At 26.0% G+C, this 21,669-nt stretch overlaps 9 protein-coding genes across 9 annotated transcripts; 3 read left to right on the top strand and 6 right to left on the bottom strand. All coding sequences in view use genetic code 12, as the record gives it.

Moving 5' to 3' along the window:
• Positions 1-52: 52 nt before the first annotated feature.
• KGF54_002819 (uncharacterized protein) lies at positions 53-1,171 on the bottom strand (the record flags this gene model as incomplete). Its single annotated transcript, XM_051763339.1, has 1 exon — positions 53-1,171. One exon carries the CDS (start codon positions 1,169-1,171, stop codon positions 53-55), a length of 1,119 nt encoding a protein of 372 aa, XP_051620189.1.
• A 228-nt stretch (positions 1,172-1,399) lies between these two features.
• KGF54_002818 (uncharacterized protein) lies at positions 1,400-2,140 on the bottom strand (the record flags this gene model as incomplete). Its single annotated transcript, XM_051763338.1, has 1 exon — positions 1,400-2,140. One exon carries the CDS (start codon positions 2,138-2,140, stop codon positions 1,400-1,402), a length of 741 nt encoding a protein of 246 aa, XP_051620188.1.
• A 136-nt stretch (positions 2,141-2,276) lies between these two features.
• RSM22 (mitochondrial 37S ribosomal protein RSM22) lies at positions 2,277-4,496 on the top strand (the record flags this gene model as incomplete). Its single annotated transcript, XM_051763337.1, has 1 exon — positions 2,277-4,496. One exon carries the CDS (start codon positions 2,277-2,279, stop codon positions 4,494-4,496), a length of 2,220 nt encoding a protein of 739 aa, XP_051620187.1.
• Positions 4,497-5,326: 830 nt separating this feature from the next.
• On the bottom strand, positions 5,327-5,575 carry RPS27A (40S ribosomal protein eS27; the record flags this gene model as incomplete). Its single annotated transcript, XM_051763336.1, has 1 exon — positions 5,327-5,575. The coding sequence occupies one exon, from the start codon at positions 5,573-5,575 to the stop codon at positions 5,327-5,329; it is 249 nt and encodes an 82-aa protein (XP_051620186.1).
• Positions 5,576-10,262: 4,687 nt separating this feature from the next.
• KGF54_002815 (uncharacterized protein) lies at positions 10,263-12,554 on the top strand (the record flags this gene model as incomplete). Its single annotated transcript, XM_051763335.1, has 1 exon — positions 10,263-12,554. The coding sequence occupies one exon, from the start codon at positions 10,263-10,265 to the stop codon at positions 12,552-12,554; it is 2,292 nt and encodes a 763-aa protein (XP_051620185.1).
• A 329-nt stretch (positions 12,555-12,883) lies between these two features.
• SSH1 (Ssh1p) lies at positions 12,884-14,449 on the bottom strand (the record flags this gene model as incomplete). The annotated part of the gene is made up of 2 exons (XM_051763334.1): positions 12,884-14,376; positions 14,440-14,449. 2 exons carry the CDS (start codon positions 14,447-14,449, stop codon positions 12,884-12,886), a joined length of 1,503 nt encoding a protein of 500 aa, XP_051620184.1.
• Positions 14,450-15,579: 1,130 nt separating this feature from the next.
• On the bottom strand, positions 15,580-16,431 carry KGF54_002813 (uncharacterized protein; the record flags this gene model as incomplete). The annotated part of the gene is made up of 1 exon (XM_051763333.1): positions 15,580-16,431. One exon carries the CDS (start codon positions 16,429-16,431, stop codon positions 15,580-15,582), a length of 852 nt encoding a protein of 283 aa, XP_051620183.1.
• Positions 16,432-17,880: 1,449 nt separating this feature from the next.
• RIB4 (lumazine synthase) lies at positions 17,881-18,439 on the bottom strand (the record flags this gene model as incomplete). Its single annotated transcript, XM_051763332.1, has 2 exons — positions 17,881-18,335; positions 18,397-18,439. 2 exons carry the CDS (start codon positions 18,437-18,439, stop codon positions 17,881-17,883), a joined length of 498 nt encoding a protein of 165 aa, XP_051620182.1.
• Positions 18,440-20,295: 1,856 nt separating this feature from the next.
• On the top strand, positions 20,296-21,372 carry KGF54_002811 (uncharacterized protein; the record flags this gene model as incomplete). The annotated part of the gene is made up of 1 exon (XM_051763331.1): positions 20,296-21,372. One exon carries the CDS (start codon positions 20,296-20,298, stop codon positions 21,370-21,372), a length of 1,077 nt encoding a protein of 358 aa, XP_051620181.1.
• Between the last annotated feature and the right edge of the window lie 297 nt (positions 21,373-21,669).

The following is a 21,669-nucleotide window of genomic DNA, read 5'->3' as shown; positions in this document are numbered from 1 at the left end:
TGATAGACAATTTATTTATACATACATAGATTTTAACAATATTAAGAAGTTTTCAATTCCAATGATCACTATACATTGAAGGAGCTCTAATTGGTTCATGATCATGATAATTATTATTATCATGAAAACCAAAATTATCCCTTGACTGAGCATGAGATTTTGGTGGTGGCATATTAGGTAGTGGTTGTGGTTGTACTTGTTGTAAAGCTTGTTGTTGTTGTTGTTGAGCATGAGTTCTTAACGGTTGAATACTTAAATCTGGTTGAGTTTGATACGTATGAATACATGGAGTTTTTTTACATTCTGCACAAGTTGATTGAGGAGTTGGTAAATCGTAATTTTTCAATTTTATTGGTTGTTGTTTTGAGTTTTGATCATCTTCATAAAAATTGGGGATTTTTCTTTTCAATCCGTTACCATTGGAATTATTATATCTTGAATATTTATTAGGTGAGATTCTAGCAATTTCATTTTCAATTGGAGACCCACCATTATTGTCTTCTATATTGTTTAGATGTTGAATTAACTCATCAGTATAATCTTGTAATTTTCTTGAAGTTTTATGAAGGGCAATAATATAATCAATTAAAGTTTCCTTTAAGTCGGTGGAAATAGATCTTAAAAATTGTTGTTCAATAACTTGCAAACTACATTCAATATTTTCTAATTTTTCATTTGTTAATGTTGTTGATGAAGCTTTTGGACCATATTTTGATTGATTTTCTTTAAGTAGTTTTTCAGTTTTAAATTTTGCAGCTAATAGAATTTTTTGTTTTTTTTCTCTTTCATTTACTGAATTAAGACTTATTTTAATTTTATCTAATCTTTCATTTAGTTCAGTATTATTTACTGATTGTAATCCAAATACATGATTAAAATCTTTTATAATTTGTGAACACTCTTGATTGGGGATAGTATCAACCCATGAATATATATCATTTATTAATTTTTTCTCCAAATTTCTTGATTTATTATTGAATTTGATCAATTTTGAAAATTTTTGATGAATTGTTGATGATGTTATTTTACTTAATTTATTTGAATTATCTTCAGTTAATGTTGGATCAATTGGTTGTGATTGTGAATTTGTTGATACTCCAAATCCTGAAATTGAGACTACTTTTTCAATGACCCTATGTAAGGCCGTTGATGGTCTCTTGTCACTAGACATTGCTATCAGTGAGGATAATGATGTAGAAGAAGCTAAGGGATAAGAAACTTTAAAAAAAAAAACTTAAATTTGATAATGATATGTTATGCTAACTTTTTATTCTTATTTTTGTGTAATAATTCGCAACCAAAACAAATTTAAAACACTAACAAATTTATTAGTAGGTGAATCCAGTCAAAAAATAAAAATCAAAATATATTAAGTTTTTAAATATACACTGTAAATGTATTATTTTTTTTTAGATACTTCTTCATCTAAATTTAATCCAGTTATATCAGCAATTGATTTTCTTAAAGAATGAGCACCATTTTCAACTGATTGTATACCACTTTCAGTAGTTTTCTCAATTGATTTAGCCAAATTTATAGTACTTTGATAAGCTTCTTCTTGTTTTATGGCAATTTGTGGGATATTTTTTTGTTCTAAATGCCATAAGAAACCAGTTGTGTTATCAAAAGTAACTGGTAAGAAATATTTAAATGTTAATAATCCAGTTATTATTGGAAATGAAATCTTGGAAATTATCCCTCTAGGTCTTGCTGCTATAACACCTGTTAATGTACCAATTATCACATATATACCATTTGGTAAAAGGTCTTCTTTCTTGTAATGTAAATCACTAACTGTGGTAGTAACGAATCTTTCAGTATCGTCGAATTTTGTATATTTATGGTTTATCCAATGACTAAAATCTGTAAATTGAGTTGATGCAAATTCTCTTATTCCTTTAAAGAAATTTTCAGTTGGTTTTGTAGTTCGTACAGATATTCCATCTATTAATTTATTATTACCTAATGATTCAATTTCTGATGCTGGTGCTGGTACAACTGTTCCTGGAATTGGTACAACATTTGTATCATCTTCATAAAAACTACGTTTGGATTCATTGTGTATTATATTGTTGTTGATTGTCATTATAGCACCTACTGTAAATATAGGTGTAGCAATTGTCGATATTGATTTAAACATTTTACTGTTGTGAAAGTTAATTGACGTTCTCTATATTTTTTTTCCTAATTTGAAAAATTCAATTTTTGTTTGGTTAGAATTTCTCATCTTATTTTGTAACTTAGCATTTGCAACCACTAAACATATTCAATAAATAATGATAAATAGACAACTAATACGAAGTAGGATACTACTACCGACATTAAAAAGGTCATATAGTCTACCTCATCAAAACACACAACCACAACCAAAACCATCAGCTTTTGATTTTGACTTCATTACCGAAGAAGATAGATCCACGAAAGATATAGTTAAAAAATATTTATCACCAGAACAAGTTAAAATAATATCAAAAGATGATTCAGTAGAGGAATACGAAGAAAGATCACCTTTTAGAAACTCAGATGGAACGCCAATAAAGGGGGATAATGCATTAGAAGCAAGATTAAGTGATACCGCTTTAAAAGGAAGAGTGGATCATTCAGTTACTGTTTTACCAGATCAAATCTCAAAAGTTATACAGAATAACATATTAAGTACTACAATTCCTGCAAAATTAAGAGAAAGAGTAGTAACTTTGTATCAAAATTTTCAAAAGAATCAAATCCAACAAGCTCCATCAAGTGAATTGGATTGTAATGCGCATATTGCAGGTTTTTTTTTACAAGATTATAGTCATATAAGACAAGTCTTATTAGAATTACAAAAGAGGATAGGTAAGGAAAATTTTGATCCTAAAAAAGTTTTAGATATTGGATATGGGCCAGCTACTGGTATTGTTGCATTAAATGAAATTATGGGTGATAATTGGAAACCTGAAGAGAAAGATGCATACATAATAGGTCGAAAAAATAACGAAATGAAGAAAAGAGCTAAAATTATATTATCAAGGCAAGTCAATGAAAATGTAAAACTTGGAAGTGAAGAAGAAGTAGCTCAAGAGCCTCAACCACAACAAGTCAGCACAGATCAAGATTATGTTGGACCAATAGACTCCAAAAAAATTCAAATATATACAAAATTAAGAGATACAATACCAGTCACTAAGAAATATGACTTAATAATAGTAAGTAACTCATTATTAACAAAAGAATATAATTTCCCGAAAGATGTTGATGACAACATTAAATTAATCTTAAGATTATTATCACCCAATGGTCATTTAATTCTAGTTGAAAGAGGTAATTCAGTAGGATTTGAAACTATAGCAAGAGCAAGACAAGTAATGATTAGACCAGAAAGATTCCCTCTGGAGTTAGGTAAAATTCCAAGACCTTATATCTTGGGTTCAAGTGGTAAACCTCAACATTTGAAAAAAGAAGATAGTATGATCACTGATGAAGATATTGAATTTGAAAAAGATATGTTGGCTCAATTAGATGCTGAAGAAGCTCGGGAATTGGGGGAGAACTTAGAAGAAGAATTGGATTTAAAATTTGGTAAAGTATCTGAAGATGATTTAGAGTTTGATGAAGAAAATTCTGAAGATTTTGAATTTTATGAAGATGAATCAATGATTATACCAGAACATGAAAAAATTGATTATCACCTCAAAATATTAGCACCTTGTCCAAATCATAGAAAATGTCCTTTACAATTAGGTGATCCAAAATATTATAAAATTCCATCACATAAACATAGATTAAATTTTTGTACATTTTCTAAAATTGTTGAAAGACCTAACTATACAATGGAATTGAAAAAGGGTAAAAAATTAGCTGTGAAATGGGATAAAACATCAATTGATGGGATTGGATCGATAAATCGTAATGAATTGAAAAAATTAGGTGGGAAAGGAAGACCGGGTGGTAGAGATACTGAAGATGGGTCATATTCTTATTTAATTGTTGAAAGAAGTAACAATGATCAATCAACTATAGAAGAGATTAATAATTTAAGAGATTTTAACATAAGTGATAACTCACCAATGGATTCAAATGATATTAATAATTGGCCAAGGATAATTAAAGTACCTGAAAAATTGAAAAAAAATGTAAAACTAACTGTATGTTCACCTCAAGGAAATATAGAAACTTGGCAAATCCCAAAATCTTTAGGTAAACAAGAATATCATGATGCTAGAAAAATTCAATTAGGTGATTTATGGGGGTTAGATAAGAAAATATCAACAATAAAACAACCATTATCAAAAGAATCCAAAAATAGATTAGATTCATTATATAAAACTCAAAAAAAGACTTTTAAAAAGGAACAACAACGTAAAATTTGGAAAAAGAAAATATCAGTTAATCAAGATGAATTTGATGATGGATTTTTAGCAACTGAAATAATGGCTGATCAAATTGAAAATAAAAGGTCTTATAAAAATAAAGGAAAGAAATTGGATATTAATCCAGAAATTTATGAAGGTAAATAGAACAAATGTATATAGAATTTATGTAAATATATTTATTAGGGTAGGTTAGATGAAAGAACTGTAGAACTACAATCACTTTTATATAATTTTAAATCGTTACATTAAAAACTTAAACTTAACTAACTAACTAACTAACTAACTGAATAACTGATTCTATAAATAAAAATGAAAAGTAATCAAAAAATAATTAGTATTTCTCATCAAATCCCGTAATGAGGTATACTAAAATGCTAAAAAAAAAAAGTTGTGTCTGTTGTATAATTTAAAAAAAACAATATCAAATAATGTATCATAACAAATGCCATAAAATGAATTAACTCATATGTAAACCACACGGTTATCATTATAATTTGAAAAACAACCGTTATTTATCAAACCCTCCCAAAAGTATCAAAATTTAGTTATATTTCTTCATCAATTAAATGATGTACCTAAATATGTATGATCTGCCACCTTTGTCATCATTGATCTTTATCATTATCTAGCAATCTTTTTTTTTCATCTGACTTTAATCTTTCTACACTCTGCTACCCGTGATTCAATTAAATAAGTTAATGATAATAATGCTAAATTTCAAAACAAACCTAGACAAAGAAAATTTAATTTCTTCATCCATCATAATACCTCCCTATTTCCACTGTATTTGAAATGTGAGTGAAAATTTAAAAATGATATTCAAGAATAATGAACTAAAATTATGTAAAATAATATAAAAAAAATTTGTGAACTAACCAATCAAACTGACGTTTGATAAAATGACCATGCAATGCAAAAAATATGAATGAAGATGTGTAAAAAAAGATGCTAATAATTAAAATTGATCTTTTAATCTATTTTCTTCTAAATGATGAACCTTCAACTAATTTTGCTTTACCACCAGTTGGAGTACATAATAAATTTGAACATTTTTCACATGTAATAGCAGTTTGAGCATGACTGAAAATAGTAACAATATTAAAACATCCAGGACATTTTATATCAATGAAATAAGAATTTGGTTCTTGTACTAATTTTTTTAATTTATATGTATCTTTTGTTGTTTGTGGATTTGGATTTAATAAATCTTGAACTAAAACCATTTTTGATATTTAATTTATTTTATGTAAGGAAAGAATATATAGTTGTAATCGATTGAAAAATTTGAAAATTCTATTTAATAATGTTTAAGATTTAATCTCTTTATATATTATAATCTTTAAGATGATATTTCACTAAAATCCTGTGGCAAAAAAGAAAAAAAAAAAATGAGATATAGATTTGAAAATTTTTCTCCCCTTTTTTCTTCAACTGAAAAATTTTTTTTCTCACTAAAATCAAATAATTTAAAGAGACAGAGAGAATAAATGAAAGAAAAAAAGAAATTGTGGTAAAGGTAAATTGGTCACAAGAGAACTAAGTGAGACATCAATAATGATTATGTAGAACATTCTAGTTAATTTGAAATGATCTAGATCTTAGTGGAAGTTAATGTGCGAGACTGTAGTCCATACAAGTTCTTTTTAAAGAAAAAGAAATTATACACTACACTTCTACTCAATTCCTTCGGAATAAAATTATAAAAATGTGTCAAATGAGATTTTTTAAATTTTTCAATTAAGTCTTAATTTGTGTAAAAAGTAAATATAGCTACCAGATTAGATTATTATATTATTGTAAATTGATGAGTAGTGTAACAACCAAACAACTGATACAAAGTCGAAGATAATAGTAAGAGATATCAATATGACAATTTTATGTATTTTTGACATAGGTATGATGCATTTTATGACCCAAGTAAATTATAAAATTGCATTTGATATTAATAATTATTATTGTGACGAAATACTTTTCTCAAAATTTAATTCTTTCATAATTTGGTTTTTGCACGAACTATGTTGATGAAGTTCTTAAGACTTACAACATAAAGAGTATTAAGATCTGGTACAATTTCAAAATTTGTAAGGCTCCAACTAAATTACCTCGTACAAAACACACTCATATTAAAATTTTTTCTGTGATCCAATCGAGTTCTGAGCTCTAGATGATTATTTTGAATATTTTTATTATCTAAAAATACAACGGCTCTGTTCTATAAATCATAATTTCAAAATCCAAAAATGAATAAAGTTCAAATCTTCTTGAAGTAGGCTTAATACTATTTGATGCTTAATTCTTAATGTGTTTAGCTAGCAAGTATCAGATGAGAAACGTTTTTTTGAATGTGTTATGGAGTTTTTTTGTCTAACATTGATGCGATACGATTCTGAACTCAATTTAATACAAAACTTGGTAAGCAACCACAAGGATATGCCACACAGATCACATTCAAAATTTCGACTAGCATAAAATGAGCCAGTTTTCAAAGGCTTTCTGAAAAATTCAAAAATTCTGGTGATTTCGTAAAAAAAGATGCAAGCTCATGAAGAGCTTGTAAGACTTTTTTAATGTATCAAAAACAAATGAAACGTAAAGTTGACAAGATTTGATCAGAGCATAGTTCGCTTTTCAAAAAATTTATTCTATCGAATGAATTTGAGATTATGAGTTCCTCTGGTAAAATAATTGTATAGCATTTGTCCAAAGGTATTCATTTTGAAACATGTGCAATAATAGCTCACTGACATTGAATCCCTGAAATTAAAAAATTCACTGGAACAAACTTTTCAACTGATCGTACACTAACAGTTTATCGACTGAGCGTAAGTTTTAATATCTTTCTAGTAAATTAGTAGACTTGTGTCTGTTTCATTGTTTTGCTTATTTTGAAACACATACAATTTACTATTTTGCTTTTAACGTTCAACAGCAGAGAAAAAAAGTTGACCGAATCAAAGTTTGATAGCTGAAACTCTTTATGATTCGCTTAATACACACGGAACCAATGCTTTGTCTGGGTATAATTTCAATGGTTATACTAGTGATTTCAGTGTGTGCTCGATGTATATGGTCGTTCTATTTAAACCTTTTCTCAGATAACTCGAAAACTGAAAAAAAGTACGCGTTACATATAATCTTTGATCAGATCAGATCGATTCAGCAAAGATATCTATACCAAAATTAGAAATATTTATTATATTCCTTAAAATCGTTTCACACTTCATTGACCTAGCTAATGAGTAGGCTATATTAAGTTGAAAAACTTTAAACTCGAAAAATGAATCAAGTCAAAGTAATTTTTTATCACAAGATAATTTAAAGTTTTGATATATGAGACAAAATTAATGAAGTCCGAGCATGCATATATTTTTATTGTTAATACTTATTCTTCTTTAAGGCGTAAATGATTTTCAATACTTCAATCTTTATTGTTTTGAACAATCAAAATTGATTTTCTAATTCACAAAAATTTTTACTTCATCTTTACTGCATCAATGAAAAATAAAGAATTTTGACCATGAAAACTCTTCACTTACCTATGAGTTTAGAATTATTACATTACCATCCTTATGCCCCAAAATTATCCTTTGTAGGGTAAGGGTAAGTCTTCCAATTACTTTAAACCTTTAATGCATTATACATTGAGTCAATTAGGGCAATTTTTTCATGTCCTACTATAATGAGAGGAAATAAATTTTTGGTTTGTTTACATTTTGTGAAAAAATAAATTTTACATCAACTTAATGCACCAGATCCAAATTTGGAAATGTTTGATCTAGAATGGCATCAATTTAATTCATTGTTTTTGCATGTGATTGTTTTAGTTATGATCTCTTTTTAATAATGAGCTTTTTATTTGGTTAATATTATTTGTTGATACTTTGAATAAATAATTAGTTTGTCTTACACATTTTTAAATTCTTATTGTTTACTGAGTTGATTAATTTAGTAATTCCAATTGTGATATGAGCTTTCGTAAAAAAACAATTTAAGGTTATTAATTTTGGAACTTCTATTGTTCATTTCATGATGATCTTATTATTTTTAATGCCGTAAATTGAAAAATTAGTGAATTGTCTAGATTAAAGTTAAAGTTTTTAAAGAAACAAAGTTTCAATTGTTGTAAGACGCGTCTTTTTCGAATAGATTGTTGTAGTTTCATTAGTGGCCTAAGGAAGTTTATTGGAAACGTGATTCTATATCTAAGATTGACCCACAAGGTTCCATCATGAGTCCTTCTTTTTGTTAAATTACAAAATTTTAAAGTATTGTGGTATTTACATCAATACGCAAAGTTGATCAAAAGAATTATATTTATTGATCTCTTTATTAATATTATTATAATTAAATTCATTGCAGATCTTTTCACTAAATCTCATTACTAAAAATAAAAATCAATAAAGATTAGCGGAATTAATGCATATGAAGTTAAAAATAACACTAAATACATTTTTAGTGAAAATTTTTAATTTTTTATGTTTCGTATATTTTTTTTTATTTTTGCAGCTAATTTTTAATACTAAAGGGAACAAAGAATGAGTTTATAACCTCGAGAATAATAACCTTAACTCTGTAAATTAAAGTATTAAGTTTAAAAGTTTTCTTTAAACACTTGAAATTTCAAAAAATTTGTTATACCATACTTTATAAATTTAAGACCATGCGCTTTAATATGTAAATTTTGAAACGTTTTATTGAACCAAATACCAAACACAAAATTACAAAATAAATAAGCCATGTGTTACAAAATTACAAAATAATTATTATATAAAATTTTACGGAGAGTACAAAATGTATAATGAGTTATATTGTAGAATCATAACCATCTGAAAATCTTTTTGAAGTATAAGAAATCTAGTTGTTTTATGGATGAATTAGGAATCAATTATATCTAATGAAGAAAAAATGTGCTTCTCAATAAAGAATGTAGAGCCAAAAAAAATACAACTTAAGTTAATTTATAGTAAATGTAAGGTTTATTTAAAATTAAAACCTTAACAAATAAAAAGCTTGATTCAAAATTAATAAAATCTTGGGGTAATAAGTGTAACAATAGTTAATTAATTTGTAAATAAAATATAATATTGTAAATCAAACACATTTATTAAACGTACAACAAATTAATTCAATATTAATTATACTACCAAACTTAGTATATATTTGAAAGGAACAATATAATTTATTGTTGACACTTCAGATTAATTGATCAGAATTTCAATATAATTTATTATTATAAATGAAATTAAAGTAAAGATGAAGTAGATTGTTATTGAATTATTAATAATTTTAATCGATCGATAACACAAGATTAATAAAATATCATTTTTCTTTAATGAAAATCAATTTATTAATTTTGTATTTATTTGTGTTAAATTATTTTTAGTATTTAGTCTATATATAATAAAATAATAATCCCCTTTATTTTTAATTAAATAAAAACATATATTCAAATTCACAACCAATTATACTTTGTAATTGATTTTACAACCACTTTTTTCTTTTTTATTACCAATTAATCAAATTGTTATTACGAAAATTGATAGTCATTCATTTAATTTATATTTAACTTCGTTTTTTATTTACATATTCATCAATTAACAAAAGATATATAAATAAAAATTTGTTACAATCATTTAATATATTATAGATAATACTAGAGATCTAATTAATTTAAATAGGGTTTACTTTAACTTTCAATTTATAACTTCAAGTAATTGCAACTGACTTAATTAAATCAGTTTTTCAAATAACATATAACTACTTAATATTACAATTTCATTATAAAACATCCTATAAATATAGTTTCAATTTGCATTAATTTACATATATCAAAAAGAAATACAATTTAAACATTCAAAGAATCTTATATTTAACTCAAGGGGGGTGGATTTATATATTAAAAAAATTTAAATGAATTCTACTACACTAAGAACAGCTGTATCAATGAGTTTTATGAATGATCATTTGAAAAAAATTGCATCATCATCATCAAATTCTGCTAATACAACAAGTTCATCAATTCATTCTACTACTTCATCCCTTAGAAAGAAAAAATCTACTTCATCATTAACTCCACCAAACTCTTCAAGTAATCATAATATACTAAAAAATAAGTCTTCAATTGCTGATCTTTTACAAGGTAATGCAAATCATAAAACAACTCCAGAATCACCTTCATATTATCAAGAAACAATTTTTAAATTATTTACATATATTGTTATATTATTACCAACTTTAACTTCAATTTTATTCCCTATAAATTCAAATACAATCCCTAAAAATGAACAAATTGGTAATTTTATTATAGATTTATTAACAGTTATACTAATTAGTTGGGTTGTTAGATTTACAATGGAATGGCCCTATAATTGGATGAAAAAATTACAACAAACAAAAGCAAGATTATTTAAAGAACTTAATTCAAATAATAATTTAAATAATGAAAATACTGATAAAATTATTATGCTTATTAGGAAAATTTATACATTTGAAATTATAGCATTAATTTGTTGTTTAATATCATCAATTTTAAGTTCTACTTTATTAATTTGGACAAGGAAATATACAATAATTGATCAAAAACGGAAAAAAATGGTTTTTAATAATGTTAATATTGCATTATTACAATTTTGGTCAATTTTTAGAATAATGATTACTTTTATTGAATCATTACAAAATTCTTCATTAAATAATAATAATATTTATGTACAAAATTCAAATTTTCAAAATTGGCTTCAAGATTTAAAGCATTATTTTTTACCAAATTTAACTAATCAAATTTTATTGGATCATTTACAAATAAATAATAAACAATTGGATAAATTAAAATTAGATTTATTGAAAGTTAAAAAGGAATTGAAATCAAGAGAAGAATATGATGAAGTACAACAACGTCAATTGATACAACTGCATCAACAACAAATACAAGAAAATATACAATTACAACAATTACTTCAACAACAACAACAACAACTGCAGCTGCAACAACATCTAAAAAGTGGGTTACCTCAACATCAAATTCATTATGAAACTATAGATTCAAATCAATCAATATCACCATTTCCTTTAAGTTTATCACCAAAAGAAGGATCACCTCCAAATTCACCAACTCTTGAGTATCCTAATCAACAACCGTTGCAATTACAACAACCTTTATTACCAAGACGAAAATCATTTCATGGTAAAACTCCCTTAAAAACTATAGTTGAACAAGAAGAAGATTTGGTGTTTGAATCATTAGAAACCCCATCATTTACAAAATTTGATAATACTTCAAATTCAATATTAACTGATCCAACAACTACCACCACAACAGTTTTCAATAAAAATTATCACAACAATAATTCAAGTCCAATTCATAGTTTATCAAATATTGAATTTTTACAAATCGTCAAGAAAACAATTCGAAATTTACAAAATGAATTATCAATATTTGATTTTGTAACTCATCCAAATTTTGTAAGAAAAGTATTATTTAACGAATTTAATTCTATCTTTGTTCAAGTCCAATTTCATGATTATGAAATTTTAAGATTTTTCATTTTGGAAATTTATGAAATTTATATCTTGGGTGTTTATGTTAGTGTCATGGATAATCTTTTAGATATCTTTCAAAATCCTTTTCAGTTCATTTTTAAAATTATTTGGTGGGGTTGTTTTAAAATTCCAATTTATGCTATTACTTTTTATTTCAAAATTTTATTTCATATTCCAATTTTAATTATGAGATTAATTTTAATTAAACCTTTAGGTATTATTTACTTTATTGCACAAACTGTTTTAAGTGTAATTTTAAGATCAACTACTTCATTAATGATTACAGATAAATTTAAATCATCATCTACAAAATTCAATAGCTACAATAATTATTTACAACAACATCAACAACATCAACAACATCAACAACAGCAACAACAAGATCAAAAGAAGAGTCAAAAAATACATCCATTAGTAACAGATCATTTCACAATGAAACAATTCCATTTATCCCCCACTTTAAAAGATGAAGAAGATTATTTTGTCAACAATAATCACAATAATACAACTTTTAATGTTGCAAATTTGAATAATTCCACAGATAAGAAATTGAAATTTAAAAATAATCCTTTAATTTCAGTCACTCCTCATTCAATTAATAATGTAAGTGGTGGTGGTAATGGTGGGTATAAATTTGATACTCATCATGTTATATATGAGGATTAAACTAAAAAGATATTTTTGTTGTTTATTTCATTTTGGGGTTTTTCAATTTTTAAGTGGTTTATGATACTCTGAAACAAGTATTAATGGTACTTTGTTTCTCAGATCAGGTTGGTTTTTACTTCATTTCAATTGATCTAGCTAGTTTTCTGCTACGTATAAAAGTTTTTATTTTAAGTTTAATTTACTAATTTAGTATAATACATCAAATTAATATATATAATTTTTTAATTAATTTTGAACTATATGAATACAAAAATATAAAAAAGTTAAAACTCTTCTATAAAAGATTATTTCACAAAGAGATTAAAATTAATGTCTTTATGTTCTTTTTACATTAATCCAGAAAGTGCATTTTGAAATTGTGATCCACTAGATTGTTGATATTCAATCATAAATTCTTCCAATACTCCAAAAGCAGATAATATAGAAATCACCAAAGAAGAATTTCTACCTAATCCACCAAAAAAGTCACCAATTACACATAATGATGAAATTAAAAATGAACCAGTTATAGCAGCAGTTGGAATAATTTTTGATAATTCTTTAGTTATTGAAATATCTCTTTTACCAGCAATACTAATACCTTGATCTTTAAATTGTTTTGAAATATCTTTTGGTGATGATCCTGATATATAACTCCATTTTTGTGCAAACCAAACTGATAAAAGAATAATTGAAATTGAGTATGTGATTGCTCTAATTGGTGAAATTAAGGAATTTACCAAGTTTTGTTCTGGTGAAAAATAATATAATAATCCTGAAGTTAAAACTGCTCTATTTGAATTAGCTTTAATATTATAATTAGCTAACAAAGTGATTAAAATAGGTGGTGCTTTTAATTTTAACAATATGGAGTAAATAATGTATCCAACAATTTGTAAATTTGCCAATACTGAATAAGCGAATAATAAAGGTAATCCACCACAATATAATAATCTTATAGGAAACATTTGACTCATACTTCTAACTTTTGTTGATCTGATAGGTACTTCAACTCTAAAATTTTGTAATGCAATCACTACCAAAATTGAACCTAAAGCTATATAAAATTGAGTTAAATTAGGTAATTGAGTTCTTGTAAATGAATGCCAAATTTGATAAATTGTTGATTTAATATTGAAAAATGAAAAATTACGTATTAAATTCATTAATGCTCCTGCACTTTCAAATTTATTTGAATTTAAAACTGGATAAACTTCTAATCCTAATAATTCACTTACAAAATTAGTCGTATGTTGTAATGTCAAAAAACATAAAATTCCAGAACCGAAACCATATCCCTTATCGAATAATTCAACTAATAATGAAACGATAACTTGCCACGCAATAATTTGTACAAAAATCATAACATATGATCCAATAGGAACAGCATCATTACCATAAGCTGAATAACCTCTAATTACATTATCATAATATCCAGAAAAAATTAATCCTAATGCAAAAATAATACTTAATAACCAAGAAGTTATTTTTTGTCCACTTTGAAATAATTCACGATCATATCTTAAATTTAAATTAACATTGATTAATTTTAATCCAGCTAATAATTGCCAAATGAAAGCAGATGTTAATATTGGTAATAATCCTAATTCCAATAAAGTTGCTTTTTCCATTGCGAATATGGATCTAAATTGGAAAAATGGATCAATTAAATGAAATTGAGCATTTGGTATTAATCCATAAAGTGGTAATTGTCCAAATAAAAATATTATAGCTGATCCCAAAGTATATACTATTCTTTCATCGAATTTTACAGCTTCATATGGAAATTCAATCTCTGGTAAGATTGGTAAAAAAAATTTAACTAAATCAAGTAGACGAACTTGAGCGGTTTGTTAGTACTCTGTAATTTGAATAATTGACTTGATTAAGTTTGATTACATACACCCGCTCATTATTGTTCAATTGTCTTTATTCTTTTTAGTATTTCGGAATATCAACCAAATTAAAGCTGGTTTTTGCAATGTTTTTTTTTNTTTTTTTTTTTTTTTTTTTTTCAGTTCGACAATCTAAACTTTAAACGCAAGATTGTGTAATAAAGTGATTATAATTTTTATAATTTTTAGTCGTACGCTCTGACTAAAATTCTACAAAGTTGGACCTAATCGAATTTTGTGATGAACGAGAGATGGCATCAAAATTTATGGTAGCAATTTTGAAGCTTATCGCGATGTAGAAGAGTCGTTGAAGAAACTCATCCAAAGAAAATTGTGTTTGAGATGTTGACTTGATTAAACCTCCTAGCAAGATATTACCAAAGGCTCAGTTGTTGGGATTGAATATAGAAAACAATTTTGTTGTTCTAAAATTTAAGTTCACCTTTTTTTGGTTGCAAAACACAGTCAAATACTTTATATGAATAAATGTGTGAACCACTAATTAATACCGTAGATTTTTTTCATTAGCATCCTAAAGCGTAATCAATAAAAGTGACACAAATCAAAAGTTACTTTAGCATATACGGAGACCTAAAACTCCAAATTAAGAGGGAAGGGCACTTGAGTTGATGATAAATGGTTCAAAGTTGATAATAATTTTGATAAAATTTAACGTAAAAAGCTTGATTTTGCTGTCATTTGAATGTGTTTCTTATTAATTCTGAAAAATTTTTTTGCCAACAATTAGACTGGATGGCCAAGCTGGTTAAGGCGTGTGACTGTTAATCACAAGATCGGGAGTTCAATCCTCCCTCTGGTCGTTAGCTTGATGAAATTAAGTTTTTTTTTCATTGCTTTTTGCTTTCGTTCCTAACATCAAGTTTCCATTTTTTGCTATCAAACTACAAGGTTGAATAGTATAGAAGGCAAGAATGGTTCTGAGTCTCTACAAGCTTGTGATTTTTTGTAAAACAAACGACAAATTCTAATTTTTTTAATCTAATGAAATCTAAATATTTAATATTTAAAACCACCTAAAAAAAATTAAATAATCAGGATAATAAGCTCCATCAGAAGAACATGACCAACACACCCAAAAAGATTATATAATGATCTCCTTTATTTTTGAGGTTCATAATATCCATAAATTAAATATCAGCTCCAGCATCTCTTTTTTGAGGTTCCCAAATAAGATTGACCCTATGACGATAAGGGTGAGTTGCATCAGGTGGAGCCATATACACACCAAGATTGAAAGTTGCATCAGCTTCAGCATCTCTTTTTTGAGGTTCATAATAACCGTATCTTGTCCAACCTCTTTTTTCAGCATCAACACTAAATTCAGCATCAGCTTCAGCATCTCTTTTTTGAGGTTCATAATAAGGCCATCTACTCCACTCTCTTTTTTCAGCATCAACACCAAATTCAGCGTCAGCTTCAGCATCTCTTTTTTGAGGTTCATAATAAGGCCATCTACTCCACTCTCTTTTTTCAGCATCAACACTACTTACAGCATCAGCTTCAGCACCTCTTTTTTGAGGTTCATAATAACCATACCAAGTCCACTCTCTTTTTTCAGCATCAATACCACTTTCAGCATCAGCTTCAGCATCTCTTTTTTGAGGTTCCCATGCAGCTATTGGTGCTGTCCACAGCCAATGAGGTATTTTATCACTTCCTGATTCGTAAAGTTGACCTTGGTTTTTACGACTTCTCTTTGCTGGTTGAATCTCACCTTTTGCAAGTCTTTCATTATAAACATCACTACAAAGTCTGTGACGATTTCTTTTTTGTGGTAAATAATAACCATAAGCATGAAAATGACCAGTTCGGATACATTCTTCAGTTGGTGCAATATATTCATCTTTAGTTAAGTCTGGTTCTATTAATGATTCTAAAATTGGATCGTTGATTGAATTAGTTGGTTTTGTTGAATTCACTGGAGCTGAAGAGACTAAAGTAGCAGCAATAGCAGTTAATATAGCGATTGAGACTTTCATTTTAATAATGATTGCTGTTGTAGTTGATTTATTAATGATTATGAAAAATAAAAGAGGATAAATTGTGGAGAACTAGTTTATATTTATATCATTTTTTGAATATATTTGATCATGGTATCATTTGTAGATACACACATCATAAATCCAGATCGTTAATAATTTAGACGTTTCGCTTAAATAATATCGACTAAATTACATACATCCATCACCAAAATAATTATTATATTTGTTATAAATTGAATCAAATTATAATAAATTGTTGCAAATATCCACCATTAATGTACTCTTACGAGTCTTAATTAGGTAAGTAATGTGACAATTTATTTGAAGCACAATAAAGTTTCAAAAATTTATTTTTTATGCAATCTGAAACACATCAAAATTTCTTTTTTTCTTTGTAATTTCAGGTCCACTAAACTCAAATAATTTTATTTTATGAAAAATTACAAATTTGTGAATATAAGAATTTGAAATTAGACGTACTTAAATTATTCTAATTAGAATGCTATCGTGTCGATTGATATTTTAGTTGTCATACATATATTAATGCATCAAACTTTGTTCCTTAGCATGACAAATTAGGAAAAAATGGTTGCAAAAAAAATAAATCTTGTTGAACAAATCAATATAATACAATAAATGCAAACAAAAATTTCATCTGCAAGGGTCATTGGGGAAGATTTATTATATTTACGATAGTGATAGGTTTGAAAGGGGTCAATAAAAAGTAACCTATTGTTCTTTAGGATATTATTATTGCAAAAGAGTAAAATTACTTGTAATTCAAATTTGGATTACAATAACTTCGTCTAAACTCGATAATCACAAGCTTATTGTTTTCCTTACCAGTTGTGTCTCAAAACTCTACCCTGGAATTAATTAAACTAGAACGTACATAAATAAACCATTAACATTTAGCTGTTATTTTCTAAATATTAAGAAAGATTCAACAAACGTGTAACTAGAAACATGTAACAAAATGAAAATCCACTTAAAAAATAATCAATTTCTTTTCCTAACTGGAAATGGTTTTGAGATATGTCGAATGAAACGAATTAGTTTGAATCGTATCATATGCTCTCAAAAATTTGAGTTCTGATACCCTCGAATTTCGTTAACTGTTGGAACTAGATGTTAAAAATTATTTCTCAACACAAATATTGTGCATTTACGTACACTCAAAATGTAACACCAAGGCAGCCTTTGCTCCTTTTCAACCTTGCTTATGTAACTCCGGAAAGGCGGTTCTAAAAAATTTATTCTTAATTTAATTTGACCAAGTAATTAAAAAATGTGTAGAGTAAAATAGGTATTTAAGTTATGAAGTTCTGATACTAAACTGGAAAAATTTGCAATAGTAAAACTTTATTAATTTCAGATAAAACATATATCCATTATAAGTTTAGTCTATCACTTAATATGTACAATCCTAATAAAATTTTAAAAATCCTAAGTATGAAATTTAGTAGCCATTTCAACAGCAGCAGCACCCCAATCTTCTCCATGATTATGCATTTTACCTTTAATTAAACCAGCTCTTGCTTCAGCTTGTTCTTCAGTTAAACAAGTTAAAACTCCAAATATAACAGGAATATTTAAATCAAAATTTAATTTCATTAATTGATTTGTTGTAGATTCACAAATATATTCAAAATGCATAGTTGAACCTTTTATTAATACACCTATAGGAATAATAGCATCTAATGGTTCCTTTTTAAGTTTTTGTTGATTAAAAAATAATTTTGAACCGAATGGTAATTCAAATGATCCTGGAACTGATTCTACTATTATGTTTGATTCTTGAACTCCTAATTCTAATAACTTTTGTATAGCTCCTGATACTAATGAATCTATAATTTTTTTATTCCATCTTGCGTGAAGTATACCAACTCTTAATTTTGAACCTAAGTAAAAGTTAGTATTTATTAAAATTATGCAGACATTTTCCGAATTTTTTAATCATACCATCGTATTTCTTATCTACTTGACCAATTCCTTTTACTGCCATTATATGATATGTTAACTTTGTTATAGAAGAATTGATGAATTATGAATGATTACTAAATTATTACATATCAATTGGTAAAATATCGTCGATCTGGATTCTATGAGTAATTCTATATGCAGGCGAAAAGAATAAAAAATGCTAACAAATTTTTTGAACCAAAATTTTTTTTTTTCATCATATACTTTTTCAATTTTACAACCAGATTATTCTAAAGTTTTTACTCAAAGTTTGTTTGTCGAATCTCAAAGTGACTTTGAGATAGATGAATAGTATGTTGATAAATTTAATTTCAAATTTTAATAAAACTCAATAGGAAAAATATAGAATGAAGAAGAAATAAAAATTATAGTGATGATTTTGTTTTAGTTAATACTTATCTAAATAATATAGAAATGATTATCCAAACACAAGTAAAATAGTCTTTCACCCCTATCTGAATAATACAATATTAACATTGGTCATTTATCATTCAATAGTTGGAGTTCTTTTGTTTTCTTATTGAAAAATTTTAAAGAGGTAAGTTTAATACTAACAACTTTACGCATAGTTTATTTTACATATTATATTTTTTGTATGGGATCTATTGCAATTATAATATTTTCAGAAAAGGAAATATGAATGGGGTAGACAAGTAGACAAGAAAGATAATTATTCACAAATGAAAAAAAAAGAGTTTTTAACTCTCGTAAGTCATCTTTATGACATGTATTGTCAAGTTGATTTATTGATGTAACAATGTTGTAAATATTTGTCTCTAATTTTATAATCTCATTACTTGGTGATTATAGATTTTGTAGTGGAGATAAATAAATTTTTCAATTGTAGTAGTAAGTTAAGATTTCGGAGTTCAGGAATAATAATTTTAATCATACTTGAATGAATCGAAATAATAATAAAAAACAATCTAACAATCAAGACAATATAAAGATCTATCTTCATAAACGTACGGCAATAGCAATGAAATGTAAACAATAATTAAAAGAAAAGCCCCAACAGAATAAAAATCCTGTAAAACTATTTGTTCCAAATAAATTAAAAAAGTTTAAATACTTAGGGAGGGGAAGCTCTGTATTATAAATTTTTGTTGATATTATTCATTATTAATGTTCAAATAATTTAGGGATTTGTGAATAGTATATTAGTCTATAAGTTACAATGTCATAAAACCACCACATTTTTTAATTGTGTCTTAAAATTTGGTATCTCATACTAATTGTATTTGTTTTAAATCCTAACTGATATATGTTTTTAATTTATTTTAAATTATAACAATTGATAGACAGACAGAGAATAATAAGAATAATTAATTCAGAAATACAGAATTGATTTAAGTGAAGTTTAAGTAAAAATATTAAGTGTAAAATAATTAAGTCATTTGTTTAAATAATAATTAATTTTAATATCGATTAATAAATATATAATAATATTTAATTATACATAATATATTTATATAAATCATCTCCTAATTCTTAATAATAATTGACATTATCTCAGACCTTCAAAAGATAAGACCAAATTAATTAAATCATTTTGCTTTTAATAATAAGATTTCATTTAGAAAGATTTCAAATACATTTAGTTAGTCATTACTAGTTAATTAAAGTTATTAAATCGCAACGCAACCACAAAATAAATTTATATTTTTATTTTTTTATTTTATTATTATTATTTATTACTTATCTTATCTATTAATAATAATATTATTATAAGAATATATAAAATAATTAAAAAGGAACTCATCAATAAATTTGAACTCAACTTATCTTTATCATATATATTATTAACATCAATTTCATTACTAGAGATCATTAGCTTCTCATTAATAATACATTTGTATAACTCAATTATAGAAGATTATGTCAATAAATCCGAGATTAAAATTATTTAGAATAGGAACTTTCTCACAACAACAACAAGAACAACCACAGTCACAACAAAATTTTAATAATGATCTACAGAAATTGAAAACCAAGAAATCAAGATTAAGTAATAAAGGTTCAAACAAATTTGAAGCTACATCAAGTATATTATCAGATTATGATGATTTAGAAATTATAGATGGTGAAGATGATGATCAATCGCTGTATGTTTTATTTAATCCAAAATTAAGCAGTAAAACTAAGAATGAATCAGACATTTTATCATTAACTAATACATCAAAAGAAGATGAAGTGGAAGAAGGACGCGTAAATGAAGAAGAAGAAGAAGAAGACGAAGATACAGAACAAGAAGATAATGACCTTGAAGAAGAATTGGAAGAAGAAAATCATTTAAAACGCAAAATTGAATCAAATTCATATAATAAATTATCAAATAAAATAAATAGCTGGCATCATTCAAATTTATATTCATCAACCCAACAAATAGATGAAAATATAGCAAGTTGGAATTTAGATTATGATGAAATAGAAACAACTCAAAAAGAAATTGCAAGTATAGAAACTGAATCTAATTATTATCAAAATTTACAACAACTGCAACAACTGCAAAAATTATCAAATTCAAATCAACTGTTGGAAGAAAGTAAGAAATTATTAAAAGAATTTTATGGTGATGATTTATTTAAATATTTAAAAGATGATGATATATTAGAAGTTAAAAATTATTTAAAAAAATTAAACATTAAAGAATCTTTAAATAAAAATCAAGATGATCAACTCAAGAATCAAACATTACTACAACAAATAATTTACAAATTAATTTACTTGAATCAACCAGATATGGAAAATAAAAATATAAGTAATGATAGTAAATTATTAATGGGGTCAACTGATTATATTAATTATTTAACAAAAGATATTCAATCTCAATATCATAATTTACATCAATATCATTCTAATTATTTTGTTGAACCTACTAATACTTTTTCAGAAATTTCAGGTGGAGGTGGATCTTCTATTGTTTGTGGAGGCGCTTCTTGGAATGAATTATAATTGGTGATTATACTTGTATAATAATTTTGGTGTTTTTTTGTTTATTTGGTTTTTTTCTATTGGGTATAAGGGATTTAGTTTGGATGGTGGGTTCAGTGGCTGGTTGTTTGAAGATTAGTAACGAGGTAGGTTTACTTTAATTTATGTTCATTTATTAATAATCTCAAATTTTAAACATATAATATACAACTTTGTATTATAATGTAATAATCTTATATAGAATATCATAATAAAAGTACAATAATTTTGTTTATACTAAATATGAAATCTTTCCTGGACCCTTACTGATTCCGAAAC

This window comes from Candida jiufengensis (genome assembly GCF_024610255.1).
Source record: "Candida jiufengensis strain CBS 10846 chromosome Unknown scaffold3, whole genome shotgun sequence".
Lineage (NCBI taxonomy): Eukaryota > Fungi > Ascomycota > Pichiomycetes > Serinales > Debaryomycetaceae > Lodderomyces > Lodderomyces jiufengensis.
This window is presented reverse-complemented; position numbering and strand designations above follow the sequence as displayed.